The 13,336-nt window shown below is 32.6% G+C and overlaps 1 protein-coding gene across 2 annotated transcripts; it reads right to left on the bottom strand.

Annotated features, from left to right (window-relative positions):
• Positions 1–3,713: 3,713 nt before the first annotated feature.
• Positions 3,714–6,148, bottom strand: LOC137830905 (probable E3 ubiquitin-protein ligase RHA4A). Of its 2 annotated transcripts, none has more exons than XM_068638305.1 (4): positions 5,828–6,148; positions 5,433–5,736; positions 5,190–5,275; positions 3,714–4,350 (listed from the first exon to the last, which is right to left on the bottom strand). In XM_068638305.1, the coding sequence occupies exons 2-4, from the start codon at positions 5,685–5,687 to the stop codon at positions 4,032–4,034; spliced, it is 660 nt and encodes a 219-aa protein (XP_068494406.1). In that variant the 5' UTR covers positions 5,688–5,736; positions 5,828–6,148; the 3' UTR covers positions 3,714–4,031. The 2 variants fall into 2 exon arrangements, with proteins under 2 accessions (XP_068494406.1, XP_068494407.1); XM_068638306.1 differs by having other exon boundaries at positions 5,866–6,076.
• Between the last annotated feature and the right edge of the window lie 7,188 nt (positions 6,149–13,336).

Below are 13,336 nucleotides of genomic sequence, written 5' to 3'. Positions count from 1 at the left end.
AAAGAGAAGATTGGTACAGTTGATGCCAAATATGGCTTGTATGTTTTTCATGCTTCTGTTTTTCAAAGACCTGTCACAAACAATTATGTTCCTTCTTTTCATTGTGTCACGAAGGATGACAATGTGTGACACAACAGACTGGGACATCTTTCTGATGAAAGATTGCATGTATTGAGATCTCAATACTTTTTTTTTATTTATGATAAAAAACCATATTTGTGTGACACTTGCCATAGAGCAAAGCAAAGAAAACTTCCTTTTGTTTTAAGTGATTCCACTACTTCTAAAATCTTTTATATTTTACATATGGATATTTGGGGTTCCTACTCTATCATTTCTATGCATAGTTTTAGATATTTCTTAACTATTGTGGATGACTTTTCCCGTTATACTTGGGTCATTCCTATGCGCACAAAATCTGAAGTGAGAACTCATGTAGCTAGTTTTCTATCTTATGTTGAAAATCACTTCCAAACTACTATCAAAATTATTCGCTCTGATAATGGAGCTGAGTTTGCAATGACAAATATTTTTTCTTCTAAAGGAATTATTCATCCCAAAACCTGCATTCAAACACCAGAGCAAAACGGTATAGTAGAGCGTAAACACCAGCATATTCTTAATGTGACTCGTGTTTTACTTGTTCAAGCTAACTTACCTCCTATATTTTGACACTTTGTTGTTTTGCATGTTGTTTTACTTATTAATTGTATATCAACTCCTTTATTTAAAAACATGACCCCCTATGAAAGACTATATGGTACTTTGTATGTTATTAATTTACTGCGTGTTTTTTGTTGTCTTTGTTATTCCAGCACTATGATTTCTCACCAAAAAAAAATTGGATGATAGATATGTATCTGGCATCTTTTTAGCCTTTCAACCTCACACTAAAGGTAATATTTTTCTTAATCTTAGGAATCATCGAATTGAGATCTCAAGACATACTGTTTTCTATGAAAATCTCTTTCCATACAAAATGAAAGATGATAACAATAAGAGTCCTAACAATTTATCTTTGCCCATTCCCCAATCTTATAACTCCAATTATGATTTTTTTTTCTCTGATAATACTATTACAGAGCCCATGATACCCACTGAAAATGCGGATCACAATCTGCCAAGGAGATCCACTCGAGCCAGAAGAGCACCAACCTACCTTGAAGGTTTTCAAACTGATTTAGCATCAGCACATACTGTAAGTTCAAAATATCCCATTGATAATTTTGTGTCATATAATCAATTATCTTCTAATTTTAAACACATTGTTGCCTCTTTTTCTTCTTCCACTGAACCCCGCAACTATGAGGAAGCTTCCATACATGACTGCTGGAAAAAGCCAATGGAAGACGAGCTCACTACCCTTTCTGCTAGTGAGACTTGGACACTTGTACCGCTTCCCTCGGGAAAAACAACAATTGGGTGTCCCAATATATCTGATTGCACAATAGATCGTTACAAAGCACGCCTTGTTGCAAAAGGCTACATGCAACTTGAAGGGCTCGACTTTCTCGACAGCTTTGCCCCTGTCGCAAAGCTTACCACCCTACGTCTTCTTCTGGTTGTAGCTTTGTCACACAACTGGACGTTAATAACGCCTTCCTCCATGGAGATCTACTTGAAGAATTCTACATGAAGCAACCACCTGGGGTTGTTGTCCCTAATTCACAATTCGTCTACAAACTCCAACGATCTCTCTATGGGCTACGACAGGATGGCAGGCAATAGTATGCTAACTTATCACATTTTTTACTTAATAATGGTTATGTTTTATCTGCTGCTGATCATTCCCTATTTTTAAAAACACATTCTAATAACATCACTGCTCTTCTTGTGTATGTCGATGAGATTGTACTCACTGGAAAGAATGCTAAGGAAATCACAAACATCACCATCCTGCTACATCAACACTTCCAAATCAAAAATCTGGGTGATCTCACCTTCTTCCTGGGACTGGAAGTAGCCCGCAACAACGCTGGAATCCACCTATCACAACGGAAATACACCCTGGATCTTATACATGAAACAGGGATGCTTGAATACACTCTTGTCCAAACTCCTATGGTCCACTCCTCACCTCTCTCTAGCACTCAAGGCGCTCCACTAGCTGCTGTAGATTCCTCTTCATACCGTAGATTAATAGGACGACTTATCTACTTGACCAACACCAGGACATACATCGCATTCAGTGTGAACAGGCTCAGTCAGTTTGTCTTCGCACCCATAACTGTTCACCAACAGGCTGTCTTTCGTATCCTTTGGTATCTGAAGAATGCACCTGGCAATGGCATCTTTCTATCAGCAGCAAGTGCTCCTCAGCTAAAGGCATATAGCGACTCAGATTAGGCTACCTGTCCAGAGACAAGAAAGTCTGTCACAAGTTTTAACATTTATCTTGGTGAATCTCTTATCTCCTGGAAATCCAAGAAGCAACAAACGATCTCCAGAAGCTCCTCTGAAGCCGAGTACCATGCTTTAGCCGTCACCACATGCGATATCCAGTGGCTAACATATCTGTTAGGTGATCTTCATGTTCCCTCCATCCAACCAGCAATACTCTATTGTGATAATCAGTCTGCAATACAAATTGCATCAAATCAAGTCTTCCACGAACGCACTAAACACATAGAAATCGACTGTCATCTTGTTCGGGAGAAACTTAACGCTGGACTGATAAAACTCCTTCCCATTCCTTCCTCCATGCAAACAACAGATATGTTAACCAAACCTCTACCTCCATCTACATTCAAACTACTACAATCCAAGTTGGGCATGAAAAAACTGTACTCCCAGCTTGAAGGGGGGTGTTAAGTATAGTATTTTTTATTCTTTTGTACCCTGTTTGTTTTGGGTTTTTCCTTTTTGGGCTTCAGCTCTTCTTCTGAACCCCATCATATTTTATATATATCTCTTGTACCTTTCCTTTACACATATATGAAATAATACACTTTGTATCATTCTCTCTTTAACATGTGTTCTGTTGCTTTCTTCAACCACTGTGCTAGGGTCATCTTTTCTGTTTCTTTAGCTCACTTTTGCTCTTATCAGGTGGCGCAAAGTTTGTGCCGCTTCTCCTTGCCTTTGCAGGTCCGATCAAGCAACGCTGAGGACGCACCAACTCTGTTACCTACTATGCCTTTTCTTTTATATTAAAAAATATATTGAAATATAAATTTAAAATAGTTTCTCTTTTTGTCAAAAAAATATTCGGGGATATATATATAGAAAAGGAAAAGTGAGAGTTAAAATATAAATATAAGGTCTCAATCATTTATGGAAAATAAGAGTAACAGCAAGTGTTATAATGGAAGTGTGTTTATTATTAGTATACTGTTGGAACCCTTTTCTCTTTTCGCTTTTCTTTTTCAATGTCCAAAAGTAAAAGCTTTTCACCTTCTTGGGACCCTATATTTGGACTCATTCTATATAATTTATTCAAAATGTTTTTCATTGATTTCGCCATGGTAAATCTTTGACTCCCTCATTCGTTCCCAAGACTAACATGAATCATTTTCATTTGTACTAAGTACCAAGGTTGAGCTCAACAACTTTAGGCCTCAATGATCATATTTATATTCATTATGGCAACCTAGGATTCAGTAAAAGTGATCACAAAATAGTAAATATATGCTATCTTTCCTGAGCCATACTTTTTTTCACATCAGTAATACATATATAAATATATATACACACACAAAAATAACAAGGCCTAGTAGTATTGAATGATTCATTTGAAGCCTTTTATTGCTACTCTCAATAATTAGTTACACTTTTAACACTTTCTGAATTGCCCCAATGGGGATTGAATAGGCAATTTCCAGAAAGGTTATGGCAAAGAGAATAGCTGAGTTTATATCAATTTCCATGTCCTGTCAAAGAAGGAAAGTTTTATATAATAAAATGCTGGTTTAAGTGCAGAGAACAACATGATCTTGATGAATATACCCTCTTCAGATTAACTAATAGTCATTATTGTGATGTGATAATCACCTAGCTAGCTAATTGATGTATCTATATATGTATATGTATGATCATTCCCTTGGCAAATTAGCAGCATTTGAGGAAGCACCAGGTTGTTGATGATGTTGTGAGTGAGGTGGCAATGATGGAGTGTGCAATGGAGAGTCTGAAAAGATAGCACCATGCTGGGGTGGGTCTGATATAATATTAATAGGCGGTGCTGGATTGATGAACTTGGTAGTAGTGGGGATGATGGAACATCTACAAAGTGGACAAGTGGAGTTTGATTGCAGCCAGTGATGTATACAATCTAAGTGGAACACGTGCTTGCAATAAGGAATCTGCACCACCTCTTCCTTCACCTCAAACTCCCCCAGACAAACACAACACCTGTTTCAAAATAGCCTTCATACCATCTCTTTCAAAACACCATATCACACCTTTGTTCAGCTAATTAGGCCAATAAACAATTTTTTCTGTTAAATGTTGGTGTAATTGGACATCATCACTCACTGCATTTATTGTATTAAGTAATCAAATACAAATGTTGAGACATGGAAATGGAGGGGACCAGCACATGGAATCCTAGACAGAGTTTATAAAGTGCTATCCACCACTTTATCTACTGAAAATTCCCTGACACAAAATATGAGCAGTACCTATCGTTGAGATTTTGGTTTCTACCATCCACGAGGGTTACACGTGCTCAATTTTCCTATTAAGTATCACTTTATCAATTCTAGCTAGGTGAGAGACATTAGGGTGCATCACCTTCATTACTCATGTATGTCAAGTTATTTTCTGTGTGGCAGAAGAAAAGGAAAACCGTTTTCCAAATATTCTACTTATCTCTCTATTTTACTTTCTTTCCATGTACCACTTTTTCATGAAAATTAGTGGAAGCCATTAAATATTCCAAATCATCACTGAACTTGGACATTTTTTCAGCTTTTGAAGAACCACATTCCTTAGAGAATAATTTTAACCATGGCCTAATGATACACAAGCTGAGAGATGAAATTACTATATGAAACAGCAACACACATCCAAATTGCACACTGTAGAGAATCCCTTTCATAATGGATAAAGATCAAAGCATATATTAATCTCCTGACCAAGAGAGAGGATAAAAACAGAATTGAAAAAGAAACCAATACATAGCAACAACAGTGCATCTAAAAGTTCAAACAAAAACAAAAGAAAACAAAACAGAAAAGATTTTTACTTACGGTGAATCTCTTGCTAGCAAATCCTCATCAAATAAAATCCTTGGAAGCTTATCCAGGAATTGGAGGGTCAGATCCAATCGACAAGGCTGTGGAATTGGCAATAGAGAGTCCAATATTGGATAATTTTAATTGATCATGATCATATACAAAAGATTATGCAGTGCAAGAAGCAAGCAAACACATCTGATAAATTTCCTTACACACATGTTTGGTGGTATTATCTAGAGAGTGTTTGTAACTTACTGATGAATGATAGGGAGTGGTGGTTGGTGGATTGGCAATGTTCCTCGGAAGCAAGTGAGGAGAAGAGGAAGAGAGAGAGGAAGCCCTTCTTTTGAGGTAGAACAAGTAAAACAAGAGAAAGAGAATGATGGAGAAGAGTATAGGAATTGAGAATATGAAGGCTTGGTAAAGCTTAAGCTGTAGCTCCTGTGGATAGAGATGTGGAGGAGGACTAGTTGCAGCAGCAGCAGCAGCAGCAGCTTGTGGAATACTCATGTTTCTCTGCTACTTCCTGTATCCCCTAACATTCACAAACCTCCTGCCACTGCCAAAAGTATGTTCCAGTTTCATTTAGCTACAAATGTGCAAAATGAAAACTTCTAAAGTTGATGTGTTCAACAAGAATATATACATACATCAGTTGATCCACCACTCACTAGACTGCACTGCTTACCAAGAAATATTGGTGGGGTGGTGCTGATTTGCTATTCCAAGAGAATTTCGTTTCTTTGGTGGGTTTCTTTATTTGACAGCTAGTGAAAAAGAGGGTGAAGGATAATAAATTAGAATGTGATTTTAAGTGAAGTTAATCTTGAATGGAATTAAAAATGATGTATTGAATGGAGAATATTGGGTTGAAAATGTGATGTGTGAAAGGTTTGTTTAGAAGGAGAGTGACATGATTAGAAGAGAAATAGTAAGGAGTTTTAGTTAGATATGATCATAATGATACTGATAGAGGAAGGGGTACATATTCTATCTTTATTTATTAGAATGATGGGACAAGCTCATGACCCTCCACTAAGCTATATGCTCACGCCATGCCTCCAAACATCTCATTGCAGTCTTTCTGCGTCGTTACTAGTGCTAACTTTTTCTCCAAAATAACTTATGCCAAGTTTCTCCTCTTAAATTTAACAAAGGAAAAAAAGCCAAACAACACATATAATACGAATCAACTTAATCACGAATCGAATTAACGCTAGAAAAATAAACAATACAATATAAAATATAATTTAATATAAATTTATCTTGTTAAATTCTCAAGCTTCAATTTTCTCAAACACACTTCTCCCATCCAAACCTTCAATTTTTTCACAATCCCAAATAATCATTTTGTTTAAAAAAATTTCAATCATATAGTTCAATTTTACATGTTAAAATGATAATTCATAATGTTATTGTTAGGACAAATAATCAAATTTCATCGTCTCATCCCTAAATACGATTTATTTATTTTAATATTTTTTTAAAAATTTATATATTTAAGTAATTAGCATGAAAATTATTAGATAAAAAAATCCAAAAAAATCTGTGATCTTTTTCTCAACTCGTGCTTCTCCATGCTACCTAATCTATAGGGGGATTTCAAAATTAATCATCTACGAAAAAGGTATATGAATCCTGTTTAAGGTTTGTATATGGTGACCAAAAGCCATGAAATGTCTTTTTGAAAGGTTGTCGATCTTCACTAAAAATAAAAAAATGTTTTATATAAAATAAAGTATAAAAATAAGATTAGTTTTGTATCCTCGTGATTTTATATTTGTTTTGGTCTAACGAATTTTTCACACAATAATAATACTATATATTAATAAAATCCTTTTTTTTTAATTCCGCTCTTAAAAAACATGCTAAACTATTAACAAATTTCTTATTCTTTCTAAATGTAATGAGACTTTAAAATTTAAAATACTACACATGGGGGCAGAGCTGTTCCACCTATATCTAAAATATTTTTTATTTTTTTTTGTATAGGAGAGGAATATTGGAAAAAAAATTAAAAGAAAAGTGTTTTATAGTAAAAAAAATATATTGAAAACTGAATTAAAATTTGGGAAAAAATTAATTTGTATGAAAGAGGGAAAAAATAAAAAAAATTATGTAAGGGAGAAAATAATTTGTTTTTGTTATATTCTTTTGAAATTAAAGTTGTGATTATTAGTTGGTTGAAAATGAAAATGAATCAATAATATAATAAATTAAAATTAGGAAAACTAAAATTTAATCTGTTAGAGAGAGGGATGGAAAAAAATAATGTAGTGGGTAATATAATTGAGGTTTAAAGAATAACTAAAAAAAATGAAATTCATTTTTAAAAGGAGTTGATTGCATTAATTAATTATAATTGAGATAGAAGAAAATGTAATTGGTTTCAGAGAGGGAAGAATTAAAAAATATGTGAAGGGAGAAAATAATTTGTTTTCAAAAGGGTTATGGAATTAATTCCAAAAATTATAGTCCACCCATATAACAAAAATAATAAACATCCACAAAATAATGTAACTTTAATTTGACTTTTAAATTTTTTATAGTTTCTACAAATCCAATTTATATCCCCCTTACATATTTTTTTGTCTTCCCCTATCTCAAACCAATTCAAATTTCTTCTACACAATTTTAATTAATTAATTTCATAAAAATTTAAAAAAAAATACTTTTTTTCCTTATGTTTTGTTTTCTTTCTTCAATATAAATAAAATTCCACTTTACTTTTTCACTCATTTTATTTTGCATTTTTTAAATCATTCCAAAACTTTATTCCACCAATAACAATAATATTAATAAACATCCACAAAATTATTAAATTTACTTCAACTTTTAAAATTTTATATTTTCTACAAACTTCAGATAAATTATCCTTTAAATTGTTTTTTTATTTATTTTTTCTCCCGCCTCATTTTTAATTAATTAATTCAATAATTTTTTTTCTCATAATAATTAATTCAATAAAATTTGGTCACCCAATAACCAAATTCCGGTGAGGTAGCCTAGAGAAATGCAATCACTGCACCCACAATGAATAACCAATTCTCACCATGAATCTTTCCAATTTTTATCCCCATTCATAACGTCAGTCATATTTTTTAATAATAATTTTAAACCATGCTTTTAATAATCATTTCAAACAATGTTACACTTTTATTAAAAACTAAATTTTAAGTCTAACTCACGAGAATCTCAAACATATACTTATCATATCTACATGAAATTATATATTAATTCAATATCAGTGAATAATAAAGGACATAATAATTCCAACAAATTCTTATAAAAATAAGGTTTAAATAATTCTTATATCATATTAAAAATTAAACTTAATATTTTCTAGTTGACATAACAACAAAAAATATTAAATTAATAAATTTGTATTTCTATCTTTTTAACCACGACAAATATTTTCTATTTTTTTAAATCACTATATTTATATTTTAATGCATCAACCCAAAGTTATCATTCCTTTTTATATTATTACTTTTTTTCATTTTCCACCAACTAATAATCACAATTTTAATTTAAAAAAATATAATAAAAATAAATTATTTTCTCATTACATAATTTTATTTTCTTCCTTTTCTCTTGTACAAATTAAAAAAATGTCTCCCGAATTTTAATTCAATTTTCAATACATTTTTTACTACAATTTTTTTCTTTTTTTTTATCTTTTTTCTAATTTATTTTTCTTCTAGAAAAAACAGAAAATCCTCATTATTCAATCTCAAAATCGAATTCTGTGGGATTTGAGTGAATTCACACATAAAACTAAATTTAATGTCTACTTCACCGTGGACAATTATAAAATTAATTATAATTATAAAATTAAGGTATAGTTACCCTTTTCCCCTACATTAAAGTGTCAATAGTTAATTTGTTCCAGGGGTTTTTAAAAAAAATCAATTTCTTTCTAAGATTTGTTAGAGAGTATGTAATTTGGTCTCTTTCATTAATTTTGCATGAATGACGTTAATTGGTGACGATGTGGCGTGCAGAATGGAACTGTTATGCACACGTCCAGACTGTACTTCCCTCCCTTGTCTTCCCCCTCAACCCAATTTCTGAAAACTCTTTCCCCTAATTTTTTCCCAATTTTTGGAAATCCTATCCTTTAATTTTTTTCCTCCATTCACATCATCCGATATCTTATCTGTATACAAACTCACTATGTTATTTGCAGGGGTTCTAAATTCGAGGTTGAATTCTCTCCAACTTGGGGAGCATGATGTAACCCAAAAATACATAAAGATGAAAGGATGTTATACTTGAAGGGTCATCTCAACAAGGAAATAAGGAATTCATGAATAGAAGAAATGGACAAGGCCCAAAGCATTTAAAGTTCTTCTTATTAGTCTTCTCAAAAGATGAAGCCCAAGCCCAATTAATATCTTTTGTAATATTTTTAGAATAGTTTCAAGATAGAACATTAAAAGGGAAGTAGTAGGAAAAGTCACTTTTCTAGAATAAGGAAGTGACTTGAAAAGGGGTGGCATTTACCTTGTCTTTTCATATGCCTTGCCTTTTCATTTACATGTGACTCTTCATGTATTTTTACCTTTTCATGTTCGGTTTAAGGTGTGTATGATGTGATTCCACTAGCCATATAGAGAATGATTCTTGACATTCTTAGGAATCACCTTGAGCTGGACATTAAAGAGGCACTTTTCTTAGAGTTGGATCATTGTTCTAAGACAAGAACTCACCAAAAACTAGTACCAAATCCCATACTCATTTGGATGCTCCACATATTGTCAAATTGAATCAACAAAGAGAGGTAAAATTAAAAGGAACCGAACAGAATTGAATAAGCAAACATATGAACCGAACAAAAGTGAAATTAAAAGGCAAGAACAGAAAATATGTGCTGGAAAACTAGAATAGCCGAACCAAACAACTCAAGAACACAAGACAACATGAACAATTGAAAGAGAAGGAAGGAAGGAGAAGAGAATGCTCATGAAGATGGAAGAATGATGGATGATCTCGCCACTAGAAGTGTGGAATGCTCCTAGATGAGAGTGATGCCGCCACTTGAGGACTCCATTGATCCATCAAGATAAGACTAGAGAAGAAGGCTCCAAAAGCTCTCCAAAGTTCACTCAAAATTTGAGTAGAGTTTTCTTAGATTAATTCCAATCTGAATTTTACAAAGAAGGCACCTTTATTTATAGCCTAAGGTGCTGAAAATGCAAGCTAAAACAATTCAAATTTCCCTCCTAAAACTAGCTAAAACCGGCGCCTAATCCATGCATGAGGAAGGTGTGACTCTTTCCTTCACTTTGGCACCTCCTATTCTACTCCTACACCTATCTACTAATACACCCCCCCTCCTAAAGCTCCTAACTAAAGCCTAAAAGATGCTAAAACAAAAGAGGTTTCTAATGTTTCCCTCTAAGCACCTTCAACTAAAGAAATTACAAAAAGAGAAAATAAATGTCCTCTAACTCCCAAAACTTTGAACATGCTTCTTGTAATCCTTTGAGGTGGGCTTTGACCTCCATGGGCGTCCTCCATTTGTGCCTCCACCTCTTCTTGATCTTGTTGATTGGCCTCCATGTCCTCTTGAGCTTGATCTCCATCAGTGTATCTTCTATTTCTATTCGGTATTATTGTTTCAATTGTTGTTCACAAGGAGATAACACTCATATTTGAGTTTGGATCATCATTTTGGAAGGTTTTGTCTCCATTGATGATTCCTTAAGCTTCCTTGAGTTCAATTCTGTTTAGCATTATGTTTTAGCATTCATTTGTTACCTTTAATTGTTGTCTTCTTTCACCTATAATGTTGTGTTCAAATGTATTAAAGTGTTTATGCTTGATTCAATTCACATCACATGTTTATACAACATGAAAGAAGATCCAAAGACAAAAAACATTAATAATATGACAAATGTCAAAATTGCATAGAACTAAATGTCCAATATTCATTATGATATGTTGGAGCTTTTAAGTAAAAAAATATCTCAACAAATTAAGAGGACACAAAACGATGTCATTGGCGGCCAAAGTAGGAAGCAAAAGAATAAATGAAAAAGAAAATAAAAAAGGAGGAAGAAATAAAAGAAAATGGTTATGGTGGTTTTCTTGATGATTCTGGTGACAACTATAGTTGTGGTGATGGTGAGAAGTGTGTGGTTACCGTGAAAGAAGGCGTGTAGTGGCGGTGACTGAAGTGGAGACTGTGGCGAGCCTCATGAACGTGTAATAAGAGTGTCTTTGCCAACGTTGTTAGGACCGCTGATGAGGATAATAAGAGGGTTGGGGTTGGGAGAGAGAGGTAAAAGCGTTTTCAGAAGTTGGGTTGAGGGTGGAGATGAGGCTTTAATGGGGGAGAATGGAGGGAGGATACATCCATAATATAATGCAAAGATATACATCAAAATTCACCTAAACACAAGTACACAACTTCAAATCTTCATGACATATTGGATTCATCAAAGCAAGATCTTTGATGGTTGTATACCCTTAAAATAGAATCTGATGATAACATTGATCACTATAAATCTCAATTAGTTGGTATGTAACCAAAATTAAACTAACACTTTCTCTCTTATTTCCAAAATGACATCAATTAGACTTCTTTTTCCATTGCCTCTATTCACCATTGGACTTTGTTTTAACTTAACATAAAAAATGCATTTCTACATGGTAACCTACATGAAAAAATTTACATAGAGCAACCTCTTGGATTTGTTGCTTAGGGTGAGAGCATCTAATATGGTATGTTACCAACATAGGTCCCTATATGGAGTCAAGCAATCACCTTGTGCATGAAATGGACGTTTTCAAATTGTCATTCAACTGTTTGAAATGATACAAAATGATGTTGTTCATTGTCTATTCTATTGTCATTCTCCCCAAGGATCTCTATATCCCATTGTATATGGGAATGACATTGTTATCATGGGTAGTAATAAGGAGGGTATTATATAACTAAAATATTATCTTACTCAAAAGTTTTAAACAAAATATCTTGAAAACCTGAGATATTTCCTTAGTATAGAACTGGCATAATCTAAGGACAGTTTGGTGGTATCTAAAATAAAATATGTTTTTGGCATTCTAAAATAAGCAGGGAACATTAAAGCTTAACACATTTGTACTTGAGCTTTCCATAAATCTCATATTTATATTTCATCTTTCTCATATTATACGTTTTAAAAAGGAATCTTCTTATCTGAAGGTCTCAACGTGTCTTGACCATTCTTTTAACTTTGAAATCTTTCTACATCTATATATATTTAATCATTGAGGCTTGATTTTTCTTCCCTCAATGTCTACACAAGTCAATCTTCTACATTTTCCTGTTAAATGCTTTAAAAGGAAGCTTTAACTTTCATTTTTTTTTACGCGTCTCAAGTGTTATAAGCAATTTCTAAAAACAATTTTAACATCATAATCAATAATAATCATCCTTTAAACAAATGGATATTAATCATATTCTATAAATTTTATAATCATATATTATAAAAACCTTTTATTCCATAAATTTCACTGTATATATTTTTCAAAAACATTATAAGTATAAGTTTTAGACGTTGAAAACAATCATACTTTAACCATGATTTATTTCATTAAAATATAATTTCAAACAACCATTTAAGATTGATTTGAATATACCTCTACTTTAAAAAAAAAACATTCCAATTTAACCATATAAATTTGAAAACTTTCTAATATTGTTTTAATTTTGATCATTTAGGCCTATTAGTTCATAGAATAATTTATAATCATCGTAGAAGATATATTTCATTTAAGTCATTAACAACCAGGATATTAAGTTTTCAAATTGTTATGTTTTACGTTCAGAATACGAAATCTTTCCAAAAATAATTTACCAATTTTTTTCAATGAAAATTTTGATTTGTATGAATTAATGTTATCAAATGTAGTTCGAAAATAATCAAGCAACATGAGAAATATTATAGGAGTACTGAGATTTATTTTAGAAACTCCCTGAAACGTTAGAATGTTTAACGTGTAGTAGATAAAGTGATTGTCTAACATGTAGGAGATGCAGTGATTTTCTAATGAGTTCATAAACATTATATTGTCTTACTCGTCATGTTCTTTGGAATCATTTAGTATGTTGATCCTCTAAAGACTGTCTAACAAGACTGTCTAACGTGATTTTTATTGTTAGACTGTCT

This window comes from Phaseolus vulgaris, chromosome 6, assembly GCF_000499845.2.
Source record: "Phaseolus vulgaris cultivar G19833 chromosome 6, P. vulgaris v2.0, whole genome shotgun sequence".
Taxonomy (NCBI): domain Eukaryota; kingdom Viridiplantae; phylum Streptophyta; class Magnoliopsida; order Fabales; family Fabaceae; genus Phaseolus; species Phaseolus vulgaris.
The sequence above is the reverse complement of the archived record's forward strand: the minus strand, read 5'-3'. Positions and strand labels throughout refer to the sequence as shown.

Excerpts from the sequence above, each read along its gene's own strand:
- LOC137830905 (XM_068638305.1), bottom strand. The coding sequence starts at position 5,687 with ATGAGTATTCCACAAGCTGCTGCTGCTGCTGCTGCTGCAACTAGTCCT. Across the intron at positions 5,276-5,432 it reads CCACTCCCTATCATTCATCA|CCTTGTCGATTGGATCTGAC; the intron begins GTAAGTTACAAA and ends CCAATTCCACAG. Across the intron at positions 4,351-5,189 it reads TTGCTAGCAAGAGATTCACC|GTGTTGTGTTTGTCTGGGGG; the intron begins GTAAGTAAAAAT and ends ATTTTGAAACAG.